Source organism: Schistocerca serialis, chromosome 1, assembly GCF_023864345.2.
Source record: "Schistocerca serialis cubense isolate TAMUIC-IGC-003099 chromosome 1, iqSchSeri2.2, whole genome shotgun sequence".
NCBI lineage: Eukaryota > Metazoa > Arthropoda > Insecta > Orthoptera > Acrididae > Schistocerca > Schistocerca serialis.
Genome location: NC_064638.1, coordinates 496,093,093 through 496,107,284, shown reverse-complemented (window position 1 = coordinate 496,107,284; position 14,192 = coordinate 496,093,093). Strand labels below are relative to the sequence as shown.

General features: G+C 38.1%; 1 protein-coding gene across 1 annotated transcript in view; it reads left to right on the top strand.

The window, feature by feature from the left end:
* LOC126473985 (potassium voltage-gated channel subfamily H member 8) overlaps positions 1-14,192 on the top strand; it is a 493,833-nt gene that overhangs the window by 362,924 nt on the left and 116,717 nt on the right. Inside the window, exon 9 of the mRNA XM_050101374.1 lies at positions 6,785-6,993. Coding sequence (XP_049957331.1) covers positions 6,785-6,993 — 209 coding nt within the window. The remainder of the gene's footprint in view (positions 1-6,784; positions 6,994-14,192) is intronic.

Sequence of the window (14,192 nt, the reverse complement as noted above, 5' to 3'; positions counted from 1 at the left end):
AACAATGCCTCATATTTTTCTTTTTAAGTTCGAAATTCAATCATTCTACACACCAGTCATTACTGGACACTAAGGTACCTGTCTCTGCGGTCCGAGTGCAAAATTACGTGGAATTATGGTCGATAAAAGACTATCTTGGGATGGACATATAAATTACTTACCTAACAAACTTGCACGAGTTTTCTTTCAGCTATATAAATGAAGAAAAAAAGTCAGCAAGAGTATGCTGCTACAATCTAATATGTACTGACAAGACCAATTGTATGAAACCATACTAAAATGTTGATAATAAACAAATATTATTTTCGGCGTAAGCATTCAATACAACAATCACACAATCTAATCTGGTCGGGACATAAGAAGACTTCACTTTTTTTACGTGGTGTTTTCAAGGCCACGGTCAGGAATATTTCTATTAATATCCAGCTCTTTTATTTTGGCGAAAGACATATACGCTGCCACACTGAGCTGTTTTCAGAATCGCACGTGTCAAAACAAACCACTAGCTGACGACAGTATAGAATCTCGAACGTTCGTAAAAGTCGATAGGTGCGTTAATCGACTAAAGCGTGTATACGTCATAATGACGTCACATCATATCCAGGTTGGGTGAACTTAGCATACTCCCTCGGCTAGCCGCTTAGGTGGCGCAGCTGCTGCATGGCTGGCAGACAGCGCCGCACGTAGAGGATGCGCGTAATTGTGCGGTGGCGCTTTGAATGATCGGCGAGTCACAACAAAGTCACATAAACAGGCTGAATCATCTCAAACATTTCGTCCAAAGAACTCACAGGTGGAGAGAGAGTCCTCGTTTGCGGGTCAATGTTTATATCGATGCCACATACTTGTGGAAGTGCTGGCATTCATAGGAAACTAGAAGCTTAAGGATAATTTACTATAAACAAATGACTAACTCCTAAATATGATCAGGCCCTTGTAAACTAGTTAAATTGATCATTGATCCCTTAAAATTTATCTAGTCATAATTTCTTAAACTAAACTCTAAAATTCTTGTTAAGGAGATCTCTGTTGCATTGTAATTACTAATTATCTTACCCATTTAAAGACACAGTATTACATTTTAGGAGTTTTTTAGTGTTTCTGAGGAAAATATTAAATAATTTTTAGCCTACCACTGGCAGGGAACATACATAATGAAACATAGGCCTACTTAAAAAATAACATAAACAAGTAATAGTTAGTAAAGCATCAACATTTCTTGTGTAAAACTGTTGCCTTTACTGTTTTCTTTATTCATTTTTTCAAACAGGCATAAAACTGAGAAGAAAAAAATTAAAACAGCAGCTTAAAAACAAGTACAAAAATGACTCATCTTCCCTTATTATGAATGCTGAGAAACATACTGCACTTTTTATTGGTATATTTTTAATAAGAAAACATCTTTTGATGCACATTTATAATGTGATGTCCATAGCACAATTTTTTTGAATTAGGATAAATGGTTAGTAAGTCACACTTACTGCATTCTCGTGAAAGTTTATAAAAAGAACACGAAATTATCAAATGAATTCTTTGTTGGTTCTTACCAGAAAAGGACAATAATAAAGAAAAGAAACACTTTCCAGGTAATCTTCATCTATTATTTATGTACTCACAATCTATCCTTTACCTTCTTAGGCCACCATGAAGAGTCAACTAAATGCAACAATCACTGATAACATGTTTAGCATCTGCAGATATATTAGTGTTTAAAAGAGTTCTTACATTGGAACATGTATTACATATAATTTTTGCTTCTCGAAATAGCATATCTTAATATGTCTTTATAAGATACAGAAAAACTGTTTACTGTGGACCAGTCAAAGGTTTGTTTAGCTATCAGTTTGGACTCTTGGTTAGTATGCTTGTTTCATCAGCAAATATTAGAGTTTTGAATTTTCCTTTAAATTCATTTGAAGATCATTTACATAGGTTAAGAACATGACAGACCTGGTACTAGTTATTGTCAGAATTTACATGTCATCTTCCCCATTCTGAGATTAGTTTCACCCTGATGATTAAGTCATTCAGTGTGACTCTCTGCTTTTTGTTGTGAAGTTGAGACTGCGTCTGTGCAATAGTGATATGATTAACGTCTTTTTTTCCCCAAATAGAATCTACCAACAGCATGTCTGGTTTAGTTCTGAAGGAACTTCACCTTTGAAGTTCTGTATGGCTTCAACTAAGGAGAATTATTTACAAAAGTCAATTATCAGGGCAGTTAACATGTTATGCTCAGAAAATTATCATAGGCCACTTTCTAAACTCCCAAGAAGAATAAATGAGTGTAATTACTTTGTAATTTGGTGAAGTTTGCATACCAGTATCTCTTGTGTCATAGATGGGTTACTACATCATGTTCAAATCAGTCATGGAGTCAGTGACTGATTACAAAAATAGCTTTACGATAGCACTGGTAGATTTTAATACTTTGTCAGAAATCAAATCATAGAAAGCAGAATTGCCAATCGTTAGTTACCTGATTGATTTTTTAATCTTCTTAGAGGTGTTTCTTTTGAAATAATGGCTATTGATGGTTTGTGCAAATATATGCCAAGGATAATCATACATAGCTACACTGCCTGACAAAAGAAGCGAAGCATGCAGAATACATGACCAGATGTCATTGTAACTTCATACATTTACACATCAGTGGATATATAAATGATTAGAGTTGCAATTCTGTGTGACAGGCAGAACAACCACCATAATGTATTAGTGTTGTTCATGTTTTGTGTTGTTACCAGTATGGTATAAAGGAATGTAAAGAGCATCAGATGTTGAGTGACTGCATTGAAAGACACAGAGATGTCGTGTACTGGACTGAGTTTGAAAGGAACCTCATTGTGGGTCTCTATTTGGACAGTTTGTTGAACATGCAATATCCAGATTCGTGGGGCCTTGAGATGTGACAGTGACCCAATGTTAGACTCGATAGAAACATGAGGGCAGACATACTCATTGTCAAGATTCCAGATGAACGCATCTGATCACCACAAGGTAGAATTCCCATATTGTGCACCAAGCGCATTATAACTCCTTTGTTCCTGCACCTGCTATCTGAGAACAAGCAAGGGACTCCCTGCAGCATTTTGTGTCATTCCACACCATTGGTCATGCACTAAAAGCAGCCAGACTAGAGAATTACCATCTCGTGTGTAAGATGCTGTTATTTATATGACAAAAATGGCTGCATTTCGAGTGGTGCTATGACCAGGGAAGTAAGGACAACACATGAATTGTGCCACAAATTGTTCAGCTATGAATTTCTGCTCTGCACTACCTCAGATTACCATTATCAGTGAACATGTTGATGACCTTGGTAGAATTCCTATTCATACAATGTTTTAGACAGGCACAGTGGTGTTACTCTTAATGGTATATTGTGGGAAGCTGTAAGCTATGACTTCACGTCAGGGCTGGTAGTGAATGGGCAAACTCTGACAGTACAACAGTATCATGGCCTTCTTGCATCCTCATGTGCTACTTCCACGCAACAGTATCATGGAGCCATTTTCCAACAGGACAATGCTTGTCCACGCACCTCTATGAAATATCTACTTATTGCTGAGCTAGCCTGTGGCCAGGAAGATCTCCAGATATGTCTCCAATGGAACATGTGTGGAACCAGCTTGGATGTCAACTCTGTCACAGTGTCAGTCTCTAATATATCGAGAACCAGTTACAACACTTATAGGTCAACTTGCCTCAGGAGAGTATACAATGGCTTTATAATGCCCTTCCCAACTGAAAAAGTCCATGCTTTCAAGCCACAGAGGGTGCAGCATCAAACTTATATAAGTGTACTCATATTGCAAAGTTCTTTGTAAATTTGACTCAAATTAGTAATCACTGGAATAACATCACATACCTTCTCAACCCAAGAAGTTTTATTTTGAATCATCATTCTCTTCAGAGTACTTCACAGTTTTTGCTTGGCAGTGCACTGTATATTTTGTTGTACACTGGTGGTTGGAAAGTTTACTGTTTCTATTAAGAAGTAATCATTTTATTTGATGGCTTGGAGACTGCAACATTTCATTTTAATGACTCATTTTCACTAAAGATGTTGATTACATGTAAGTACCTTTACTGACTGTATTTAATATTAAAAGCTTATTTGTTTCTTTACAAACTTGTACATATTTGACATAATCCACTCACCCAGTACTATCCATTATGGAATAAACCTCATCTCTTATTAGGGGAATAATTCAAAATGATGTCCACTAGACTCATTAGGAACAAAATCAGTATTCAGTACCATGATTAGTGGTAAAATGTGGCCGGGCCAGTGTGATCAAAGACAAAGCAGCTATCATGTGCGTTGATTTCTGCAGTGATGTTCATAAGAGAAAAGTGAAGAAGTGTGAATCAGAATGGTGTGCACTTGTTTTCTGCTAATGGACAAATAAAACGTTCTCACTTAAAGAGTACTGAATAGTAACTGGTGATTGATATATTGGAATGTGCCTTCCATTGCTCAAAGGGAGTGAATGCAGAGAAAATAGAAACACTTCACTACCTATCTTATAGTCCACAAGTGATTTCTTTATTAACCGAAAATTACAGAAATTATCCAAACCAACCTAAGTTACATCAACTGGACGTGACTGTTTAACATATGCTTCTCGACAACATTACCAAGGAGATTTTCTGTGCAGATGCCACTAAGTTGGTTTGTGCAAATGCATCAGAAGAAGATCCCTTTGAAAATGTGTGAAAGTAAGTTTTGTGCAAATCTGTTAGTTTGTTCCACTTTCTGTAATCATTCAGAGTGATCATTATACAGGGTCCCCCCCCCCCCCCAAAAAAAAAAATTAATAAATAAATAAAGTGTTGAATACTTCGAAGTTGGTAGTACTCATCAAAACAAGAAAAATAAGTCCAATAAACATGGGTCTGGAAACATTATCTTTCTGAGATAAATACATGTTTATGGGAAGAGCTTCATCAATTTTGTGTGATTTATTGCACAGTACTGTCAACCCAGGGTACATATCATGGTGTTTTACCTTCTTCCAAATGTGGATTCACTTATTTGTTTACTGTTATTGTGCCGTTTGTTCATACAAATGGTGTAGTACATTTACATTTTCTCTCTTCCACTATTTGTCAGCAATGGAAGCCTACTACTCGACAAGTGAAATAGTGGATATGATATTCTGCTATGGTTTAGCAAATGGACATAGCCTGTAAGACCTTATCCTCTACACTTAAAAATAGCCACAGCACAGTGTGCTCTGAGACGAGCTGTTCAGCAGACATTTCCAGTGTCTGGTGCACCTTGGAAGACTGACAGTGGAAGGCCCCACACAGTCTGAAAATCTGAAATAGAGGAGCATGTGCTACAAACGATGTAAGAAACCCCTGGGACCAGTATGTGTTGATTAGTTGCAGCAGAAGGCATGTCTCACTCTTATATTTGGGGGTACTTCATGAACAGTTGCTATACTTGTATCATCAACAGCTTCTTCAAGCCCTAAGGCCACAGGACCATCATGGCAAATGGAGGTTGTGTCAGTAGCTGTTGCAAAAGCATGCTGTAGAGCCACTGTTCACATCCAAGATTTTATTTACCGATCTGGCCGGGATCACAAGAGATGGTGTTGTGAATTTCCATAACCAGTATGTATGGGCAGATGTAAATCCCCAAGCAGTACAGGAAAGAGGGCATCAACACCAATTCTCAATCAGTGCATGGGCAGGAATACTTGGCGACAGATTAATAGGACCATACGTGCTGCCACAAAGATTGACTGGGGCGCATTATCTGGACTTTCTCATTAATGTATTGCCTACCTTGCTGGACACTGTGCCATTACAGCAACAAATACAAATGATGGCGCACAAGCACACTTTTGTCACAGTGTTCACAAACATCTGACACAGACATTTCAGGCCTGCTGGATTGGTCAGTGGTGCCCAACATCTTGGTCTGCTCATTCCCCTGACCTCAATCCCCAAGACTTTTGGCTATGGAAACACATGAAGGAATTGGTCTAGGCTACACCAATCAACATTGAGTGGACACTACACGGTCATGGCCTCAATGCATGCCATCAGGTACAACAACAATCAGGCATACCTCAAAACGTGCACCACTCCCTACGCCAGAGGGCACAGAGGTGCAGCATTATGAATGAACACCACGTTGAACATGTCCTGTAAACATATGTTCTTTGCAGGAATTATACATTTCTGGGCCCATGTCTATTGGACGTATTTCTGTTGTTTCAGTGAGTACTACCACCATGCACACACAGATAATCAAATCACTTTTCTGTTGAATTATCTTGATTAACATTAGCATCCTTAGTGAATTTTGTTTTATGGGCATTATGCTGTGGTCCATTCTCAGCAAACTTAATTTTGAAACTGCTGTCCAAGTCTTTATAGCCTCTGATTATGTCTTAAGCATTAGGAAACAAAACCTTAGATATATAAATATGTCTTGGACCACAGCCTAATTACCATGCAACAAAATTCTTCAAGAATGCACTGTATAACTTTTACATGTTTTAAGCATTATTTGTTGCTGACTTATCTTTCATATGATCTCAAGGAAACATTAGTATGCATGCATGAATTCATATGGCAGAGTTCTTGTTGGCTGAGCCATAGTATTATAAAAAGACATGTATTATGAAATAAATTGTAAACATATAACCAACAGGAAAGAAAGCAGAAGTTCAACATGACAGGTATTCAGTTCTTAATCACATAGCACCATACTGAAATCTAATTACTTTGGTCAGTATATAGATTGTTTGCATTTGTGCAGCTTTGATGCATGCCGTGGTTTTTGGAAATGTGACGGCTATCATTCAGCGAATGTATTCTCGGAGATCCCTTTATCAAACCAAATGGAGAGATCTCAAGGACTTCTTAACCCTTCACCAAATTCCAAAGGAAATGAAACAACGAATGCAGGACTATTTTCAGACAATGTGGTCTCTAAATCATGGAATTGATATACATGAGGTGAGAGAGGTGTGTATGGGTGCAACAGATTTTAGTTAATAATTTGAAGTTCACTTTCTGTTTGCACCCAGTGTAGAGTAGTTATTTAACTGTATGCTAAATTAAACTTTGAGTAATATTTGGAACAGTGCAAGTACTAAGTCCCTTCTGTCCAGTGTATTACTTTTTTGATATTTGTAGGAAATTTAGAGAACTTGATTTTACTATGAGTTATAAAGAATGTACCATACAGCAATAACTGCATGTTATTGTGTTTTAAATATGTGATCTTTTAAAAATCAAGTTACTAATTTTATAACACTCTTTTAAATGTTTTATTTCATAACTTTTGCTATTTTGTCATCAGTGTTTAAACAGAAAGTTTGTTTCATAATACACTGAAGCTTAAGTTAGGGCAATAAAACTTTATAACTGTATTCAAATTTATTGTGATATCTCACAGACCTGTAACACTGTAGCAAAAAAGTGTTGAGTTTCTAATCAAATGCCATTACCAGATCTGTAATATCAGCTGAATCTATTTCTAGCTAAACTTGCTGCAGTATATTTATTGTAATATTGGGTTTCAAAATACCTTCTGTCATTGTCCGATGCCCAGTTCCCATGATTCTCTATGGCCCCATTGATCTTCTCTTAAATCACTTCATCTCATTGCTGTTGCAATCCCTTGTTCCAAGTTTTTCTTGGCCTTCCATGTCTTCTGCAGTACTGCGGTATCAAGAATGTAATCTTCTTAGGTAAGATAAAGTCCCCCACCTGCTGCAAATAAGCATACTACATTGTTTACATATGATATCAATTGTTAAAGAACCTTCTACCCTCTCTGTTACATATATTCTCTCTTCTGTATATTCCCAGTGACCATCTAAACACATCCATTTCAGTGGTCTCCAACTTCTTCTTCTTATTCTCCACACCCTTCATGTCTCTTTCCCATGCAACAATAAATTTTCAGTTTGAGTTTCATAGATAATGTACAGTGAGGTGATGAAAGTCATGGAACAGTGATGTACACATATACAGATGGCAGTGCTATCATTTACACGTGGTATAAAAGGGTGATGCATTGGCAGGGCTTTCATTTGCACACAGGTGATCCATGTGAAAAGATTTCTGATGTGCTTGAGGATGCACAACACAAATTAACAGACTTTGAACAGTGAATGGTACTTGGAGCTAGACACATTAGACATTGCATTTCAGAAGTCATTGGTAAATTCAATATTCTGAGATCCACAGTGTCAAGAGCATTCCAAGAAAATCAGATTTCAGGCATTACCCTCTCACCATGGACACAACAGTGTGTAACAACCTTCACTCAATGGCTAAGAGTGGTGACATTTGTGGAGAGTTGTGAGTGCTAACAGACAAGCAACACTGCATGAAATTACTGCAGAAATCAATGTGGGATGTAAGACGCATGTGTCCTCACGGAAATTTTGCCGCATTGTCCTAATGGATAGTGCTGCAAAATTTGGCATTCATAGTCTTTGGCAGCAGATACAGATGCAAATGCCTTTGCTTACAGCATGACATCAACTGCTGTGTCTCTCCTGGGCTTGTTACCACATCAGTTTGACCCTTGACAGCTGGAAGACCACGGCCTGGTCAGATGAGTCCCAATCTGAGTTGGTGAAAGATGATAGTAAGGTTCAAGTGTGGTGCAGACCCCACGAAGCCTTGGACCCAAATTGTCTGTGAGGCACGTGTAAGATGATGGCTCTATAATGGTGTGAGCTGTGTTTATTTGGAATGGACTAGCACCTCTGGTCAGACTGGGCCAATCAATGACTGGAAATGGCTATGTTTGGCTGCTTGGAGACCATACACAGCCATCATGGACCTAATTTTTTCCAAACAACAATGGAATTTGCATGGACACACCATGTAATCAGGCCACAATTGTTTGCAATTGGTTTATAGTACAGTCTGGACAATTCGACAGGATTGTGTGGCTGCCCAGATCACCTGACGTTAATGCCATCAAACATTTATGGATAATAATAATAGAGAGGTCAATTTGTGCACAAAATGCTGCACCAGAAACACTTTCTTAATTTTGGATGGCAACAGGAGCAGCATGGCTCACTATTTCTACAGGAAATGACTTGTCCAGTCCACACCACATCAAGTTGCTGTACTAAGTCAGGCAAAAGAAGGACCAACATGATATTGGCAGATATCTCATGACTTTTGTCACTCCAGTGTATTTCTGTTTCTTTTCTATTTTTCTATTCCCATGGATTCCATTTAAACAAGAGGTCAGTCCTCTAGCCTAAGTTATTCATTTTCTAATTTCTTTGCCATCTTTATCTGTGGCATCAAATTCCACTCCTACATATATGTAACTACTGGAAGCTGCAACCTGTTTTGTATCAGGTTGGATGCTATATATTTCTGCTTCTACTGGAAGATATTTTTTTTTCTGGGTGTTAAGTTGTAAGCCACATGACTTACATTCTTCCTGTAGGTTCTTTGACACAATTTTACAACTTGTTGCTGTCACAGATTGATCATTCACAAATTGCTTTGTGTAGAAGAAGGTTTACCTGTATCTATACCCATTCGTCTGAATTTCCTTTTGCATTGCCTTAGAGGTTGTACTACATATATTTTAAACAATGTAGGTGATACACAACACCCGTGATGTAAACCCTTGCTCAGAGGAAACTTTAGATATAATCTGTTACCAACTATTATTCTTGATGTTAAATTGTATACAAATTTCTGAGACCCTTTATTAAAGTGTATTATTGATACACAAATCCTGTAATACTTTGTATAGGTATAACATCATATGGCTTAGGAAGGTCTACAAACATTATATGCATTTCTTGGATGGTATCTATAAGATAGTTGCCAGTAATTTTCTCAGATTATTCCACAAAGCTTAAAGCTTCATCTTCAGATGCCACCAACTGCAACCAAGTGTGTGTGTGTGTGTGGGGGGGCTACTAAAGTATGAATACTATGGGTTTGACATACTAAAATGAAAGTTACAGTTGAGGAAAGTGGTGTACTCACATCGTTATGGTAACATAAATGTGCAATAGTTGGGCCAGTCAGTCATTGGGGATCACACCCAAGTCAAACAAATCACTGGGATTGAAACAAAAGTGCTAACTTAGGAAACATTGTGGACAGAAATGAACTCAATAATACTGTAAATAAATAACTAAACTCATGTGTGGGGTCAACAGCTACAGCATCAGTGGCAATGAGGTGGGAAACTGAAGTAGATAGCTGCAAAACAGCAGGAATCAGGGGTTGACTGGCCCATCTGCTTACAAAAGTGTAGTCCACTTGATCAATACAAAATGAAACTAGAAATATAAGGTAATAAAATAACTTACAAACATGGGCAATCAAAAAAAGTGCCTAACAGCCAGCATGACAGAGTACATCAGATTAAATATATATATGATAAAAGCGCAACTAAGAGACTGGTTAAGGATGAAAAACTGAGCAATAAGACAACAAGAGGTGAGGTGTGGTAGGAGGATGATGCCTGACTGTCAGGTTTGGGCCCATGTATATATGCATACTTACAGAGCAAAAACATATTAATTTAAAAAGCATAGTTAGGCTTAAAATGATAAATGCAACAGGAGAAACAATGTACACATATGAGACAGGACTTTGCTTCCTCAAAATACCAGGCATAATAAGTGAGTATTAATAGGGGCTATAAACTAGGACTAGGGAGAGCGATACAGAAATTAAGCCTGTGTGTAGTAGAAGGAGTCACTATAGATAGTATTTTCCCATAATTATGTGAGTATATCACTTTTCACAACAGTAGCTTTCATTTTAGTATGTCAACCACATAGTACTTATACATTAGTAGCTCCTCCTCTTGTTTGCAGTTGGTGGCACCTGGAGTTGTAGCTTTAAGCTTCAAAACCAGTCATGGAATAAACTAAGAAAATTACTGGCGACTCAAGTGGATGAGTATTCTATAAATATGCATCTCAGTTGCGGATTTTCACCATATCAAATATTCTTGGTTGATATTTGGTCTTTTCTATATTTCTTGTTTCAAGCAATTTCCAGTGCAGATCTTACTACCTCTGAACTCTGAGAGCTCTCCTTCCTGTTGATCTTAGTATTGCAACTCCATTAGCTTTGTGAGAATCCTTTCATACAAATGACTCATTGTACTTGTCACCAAAATGCCTCCATAATTTGCACAATTTAGTTTACTTCCTTTTCTTGTAAATGGATAATACCCATACCCAGACATCCTTCAACAGATTTGGTGCAAAAGCATCATTTAACTATTTACACATCAGGTCAAGGCTTGAAATAATTTCCATGTTCCACACATGATAAGTTGTGCTGTGATTCCTTCTGCACTTTCAGCTCAGTTTATTTATTTACTTTTTATTTTTTTTAATTTCTATACATCTCTCTCAACAAAACTAAAATCAAGAGGTCCAGTGAAAAAGAGTACCAAACAATGGGCCTAGCTTGAAGAAAATAAGACACTGAAGAAATTATGTTTCATTAAGATAGTATATGTTTCTAAAATGGTATTTAGAGTTGTCAGTTAAACTCAATAATCTCTTAAACTAAAAGCCTTTATGCATACCTATGTATTTAACCCTTAAATTATCACCACTGAAAAAGGAAATGGCCATAAAATTTGCTCTTGCTTAAGGTACCAAAATCATTAAGTTTTCAGCTGTAACAAACATATTTTAAAGACAGCCACAGATTTTCCCAGCCTCTCATCCTACAGCGGTGTGTATTCTCATTACTACTTTCATGGGAAGTTGTGTCATCACTAGAGATTGTGTTTCCAACAGTATCAGCCTACCAATTTAACATTTCAGCACAAAACACCATGTTAAGCTATTTTTCTCTTAATTTTCCACACTCCAACATCTTTATAATTTAAAATGCAATATTTCTGTAGTATATTCCAAACAGTCATATATGAAATGCCAAACTCAAAACATCCACTCTGGGTCAGTCTTGTAGGGCTGTGAACAGAATTTTGTATGAGTTGCTGCATGACACCATCTGAATGTTAATGTTCTGAGAATCTGATAAGACATTTTTTACAGCTGGTATCAACAAAACAGTAGAGTTACTGGGAAAGTCCCTGCAGTATGCTGTAAAAGAACCATATTATGACTGTGGCAGAATTTGAATTTTTGAACCAATCACACAGTGAGCATCCTTGAAACTAGTGAAAACATTGATTTTGGCAATGACATTTATGGAGGTTTCTTGTACTTATCACACAGTGAAAAATCAAGGATGGAATGTACCAATATTATGGAAAGTTGCTACTTACCACATAGCAGAGATGTTAAGTCACAGATAGGCACAATGAAAACACTTCTGGCCAACAAGGACTTCGTCAAAAATAGACAGCATACACAAACACACTCATAGAAAAGCAACTCACACACATGACTACAATCTCTGGCAGCTGAAGCCAGATTGTGAGCAGCAGTGCATGATGGGACAGGCAACCAGGTAGGGGAGGTAATGATTTTTCCCATGTGTTTGGGAGTATTTTTGCAATTTTTTGGATGTAATTCTACATTATTTATGTATCTTTACACATTTTTATCCACCACCATGGATCCTTGCTCCTTCCATCTGTGTCAACACAGAAAAGTTTCCTTATCCCTAGCCATAACCCAGACATACATACTGCTCCTGTGTTGTTGCTTGGCTCATTGAATCACTCCAAGTGATCTTACCAACAAATTACCCATCTCTGGCTGCCTTCCATGCTCCCATACCTTAACCCTCACCAAAAAAGTCATTCAGAACCATATCAGTCAGGCACATACCTCCTTGAAATACCCTCCCTCCATCTGCAAAATTCTCCTGCTGTGCAATCCCAAATTCCTGGTTCCCATAACAATCATTGAAACTCTGACCCTTGAGGAACTAGAGCAACATGCACAATGCCACCTCAAAAAGCTCTCCAACCTTCTCATTTCCTACTCCTGCCTTGGGCTATGACTGTGCATCACCTCTACAACCTCCAGACCTCCCCCATATGCCCTCATAGCTGACATACCCTGCCTTGCAGACCTACCACATTTACCTCTCCCTCAAAAGCTCCCTTCCACCACCATACAGAATCCAGCATCCAAACAGATTCTTTCCTCCAAAAGCCTTAGCCACACAGAAGTTTCAGCCCTTTCCAAAGGCCTCACCTTTTGCCCTGTTATCAAATTAGCCACCTAGATATAACTGACTGGGTTTTAGAAAAGCTGAGTAATCATAAACAAACATGTACTAGTTGTTTTTCTGTTCACAAATATTCCACACTTTGACCATCACTTTTTTCACAACCCTATCAACACTTTTTGTTTGAAGATTACTCTTTGATCTTCTACTCGAGATTTCCATTGCCTTATTTGATAAGTCACAGTCAGTCAAATTGACCACCTCAATCATGCAGGACCTTCTCTCCTTCTCCTGGTCCCTACTTTTTCACCACCAATCCTACCAATCAGACTCAACTAAAGACCAAGGTTGAATCCTGCCTGACTCAGTTCACTCCTCCAGGCAACCAAGATCCACCTCCACTGCCCTCAAATCACCCCCTGGTAACTTTCTAGAATTAACCTCAAACCTTGCCACACCATCATTTCCCAAAACCCTCAACATGCAGTCTGACCTTACATCCACATCCAAAAGTAGACCTGATCTTATAATCCTACCTGCTGACAAAGACTATACTACTGTTATTTTGAACTGCAAGGATTACATGGCAGAAAGATTCTGCCAGCTGTCAGATTCATACACCTTCAAACTCTACCACAGTGACCCAATTTCAGATATATAGCAGGATCTCTAGTCTCTCCTCAAATCTTTGGGCTCATCCCACAACATCTCCCCAGAGACCATCTCTCTCCTCACCCCTACCACTCTCTGTATTCCTACATTCTACATGCTTCCTAAAGTACATAAAGCTGATGACCTAGGATGCCCCATTATGGATGGTTACTGTGCCTTGGCTCTCGTAGACCAACATCTTCAGCCTATAAGCTGCAATCTATCCTCCTATATAAAAGATACCAACCATTTCCTCCACTGACTAACCACAGTTTCTGTTAATTTACCACATGGTGCCCTGCTTGTCACTATTTATGCCACCTCTCTTTACTCTAACTTCCCTAACACCCATGGTCTTATCACTATCGAACATTACCTTTCCCAGTGCCTGACGGATTCCA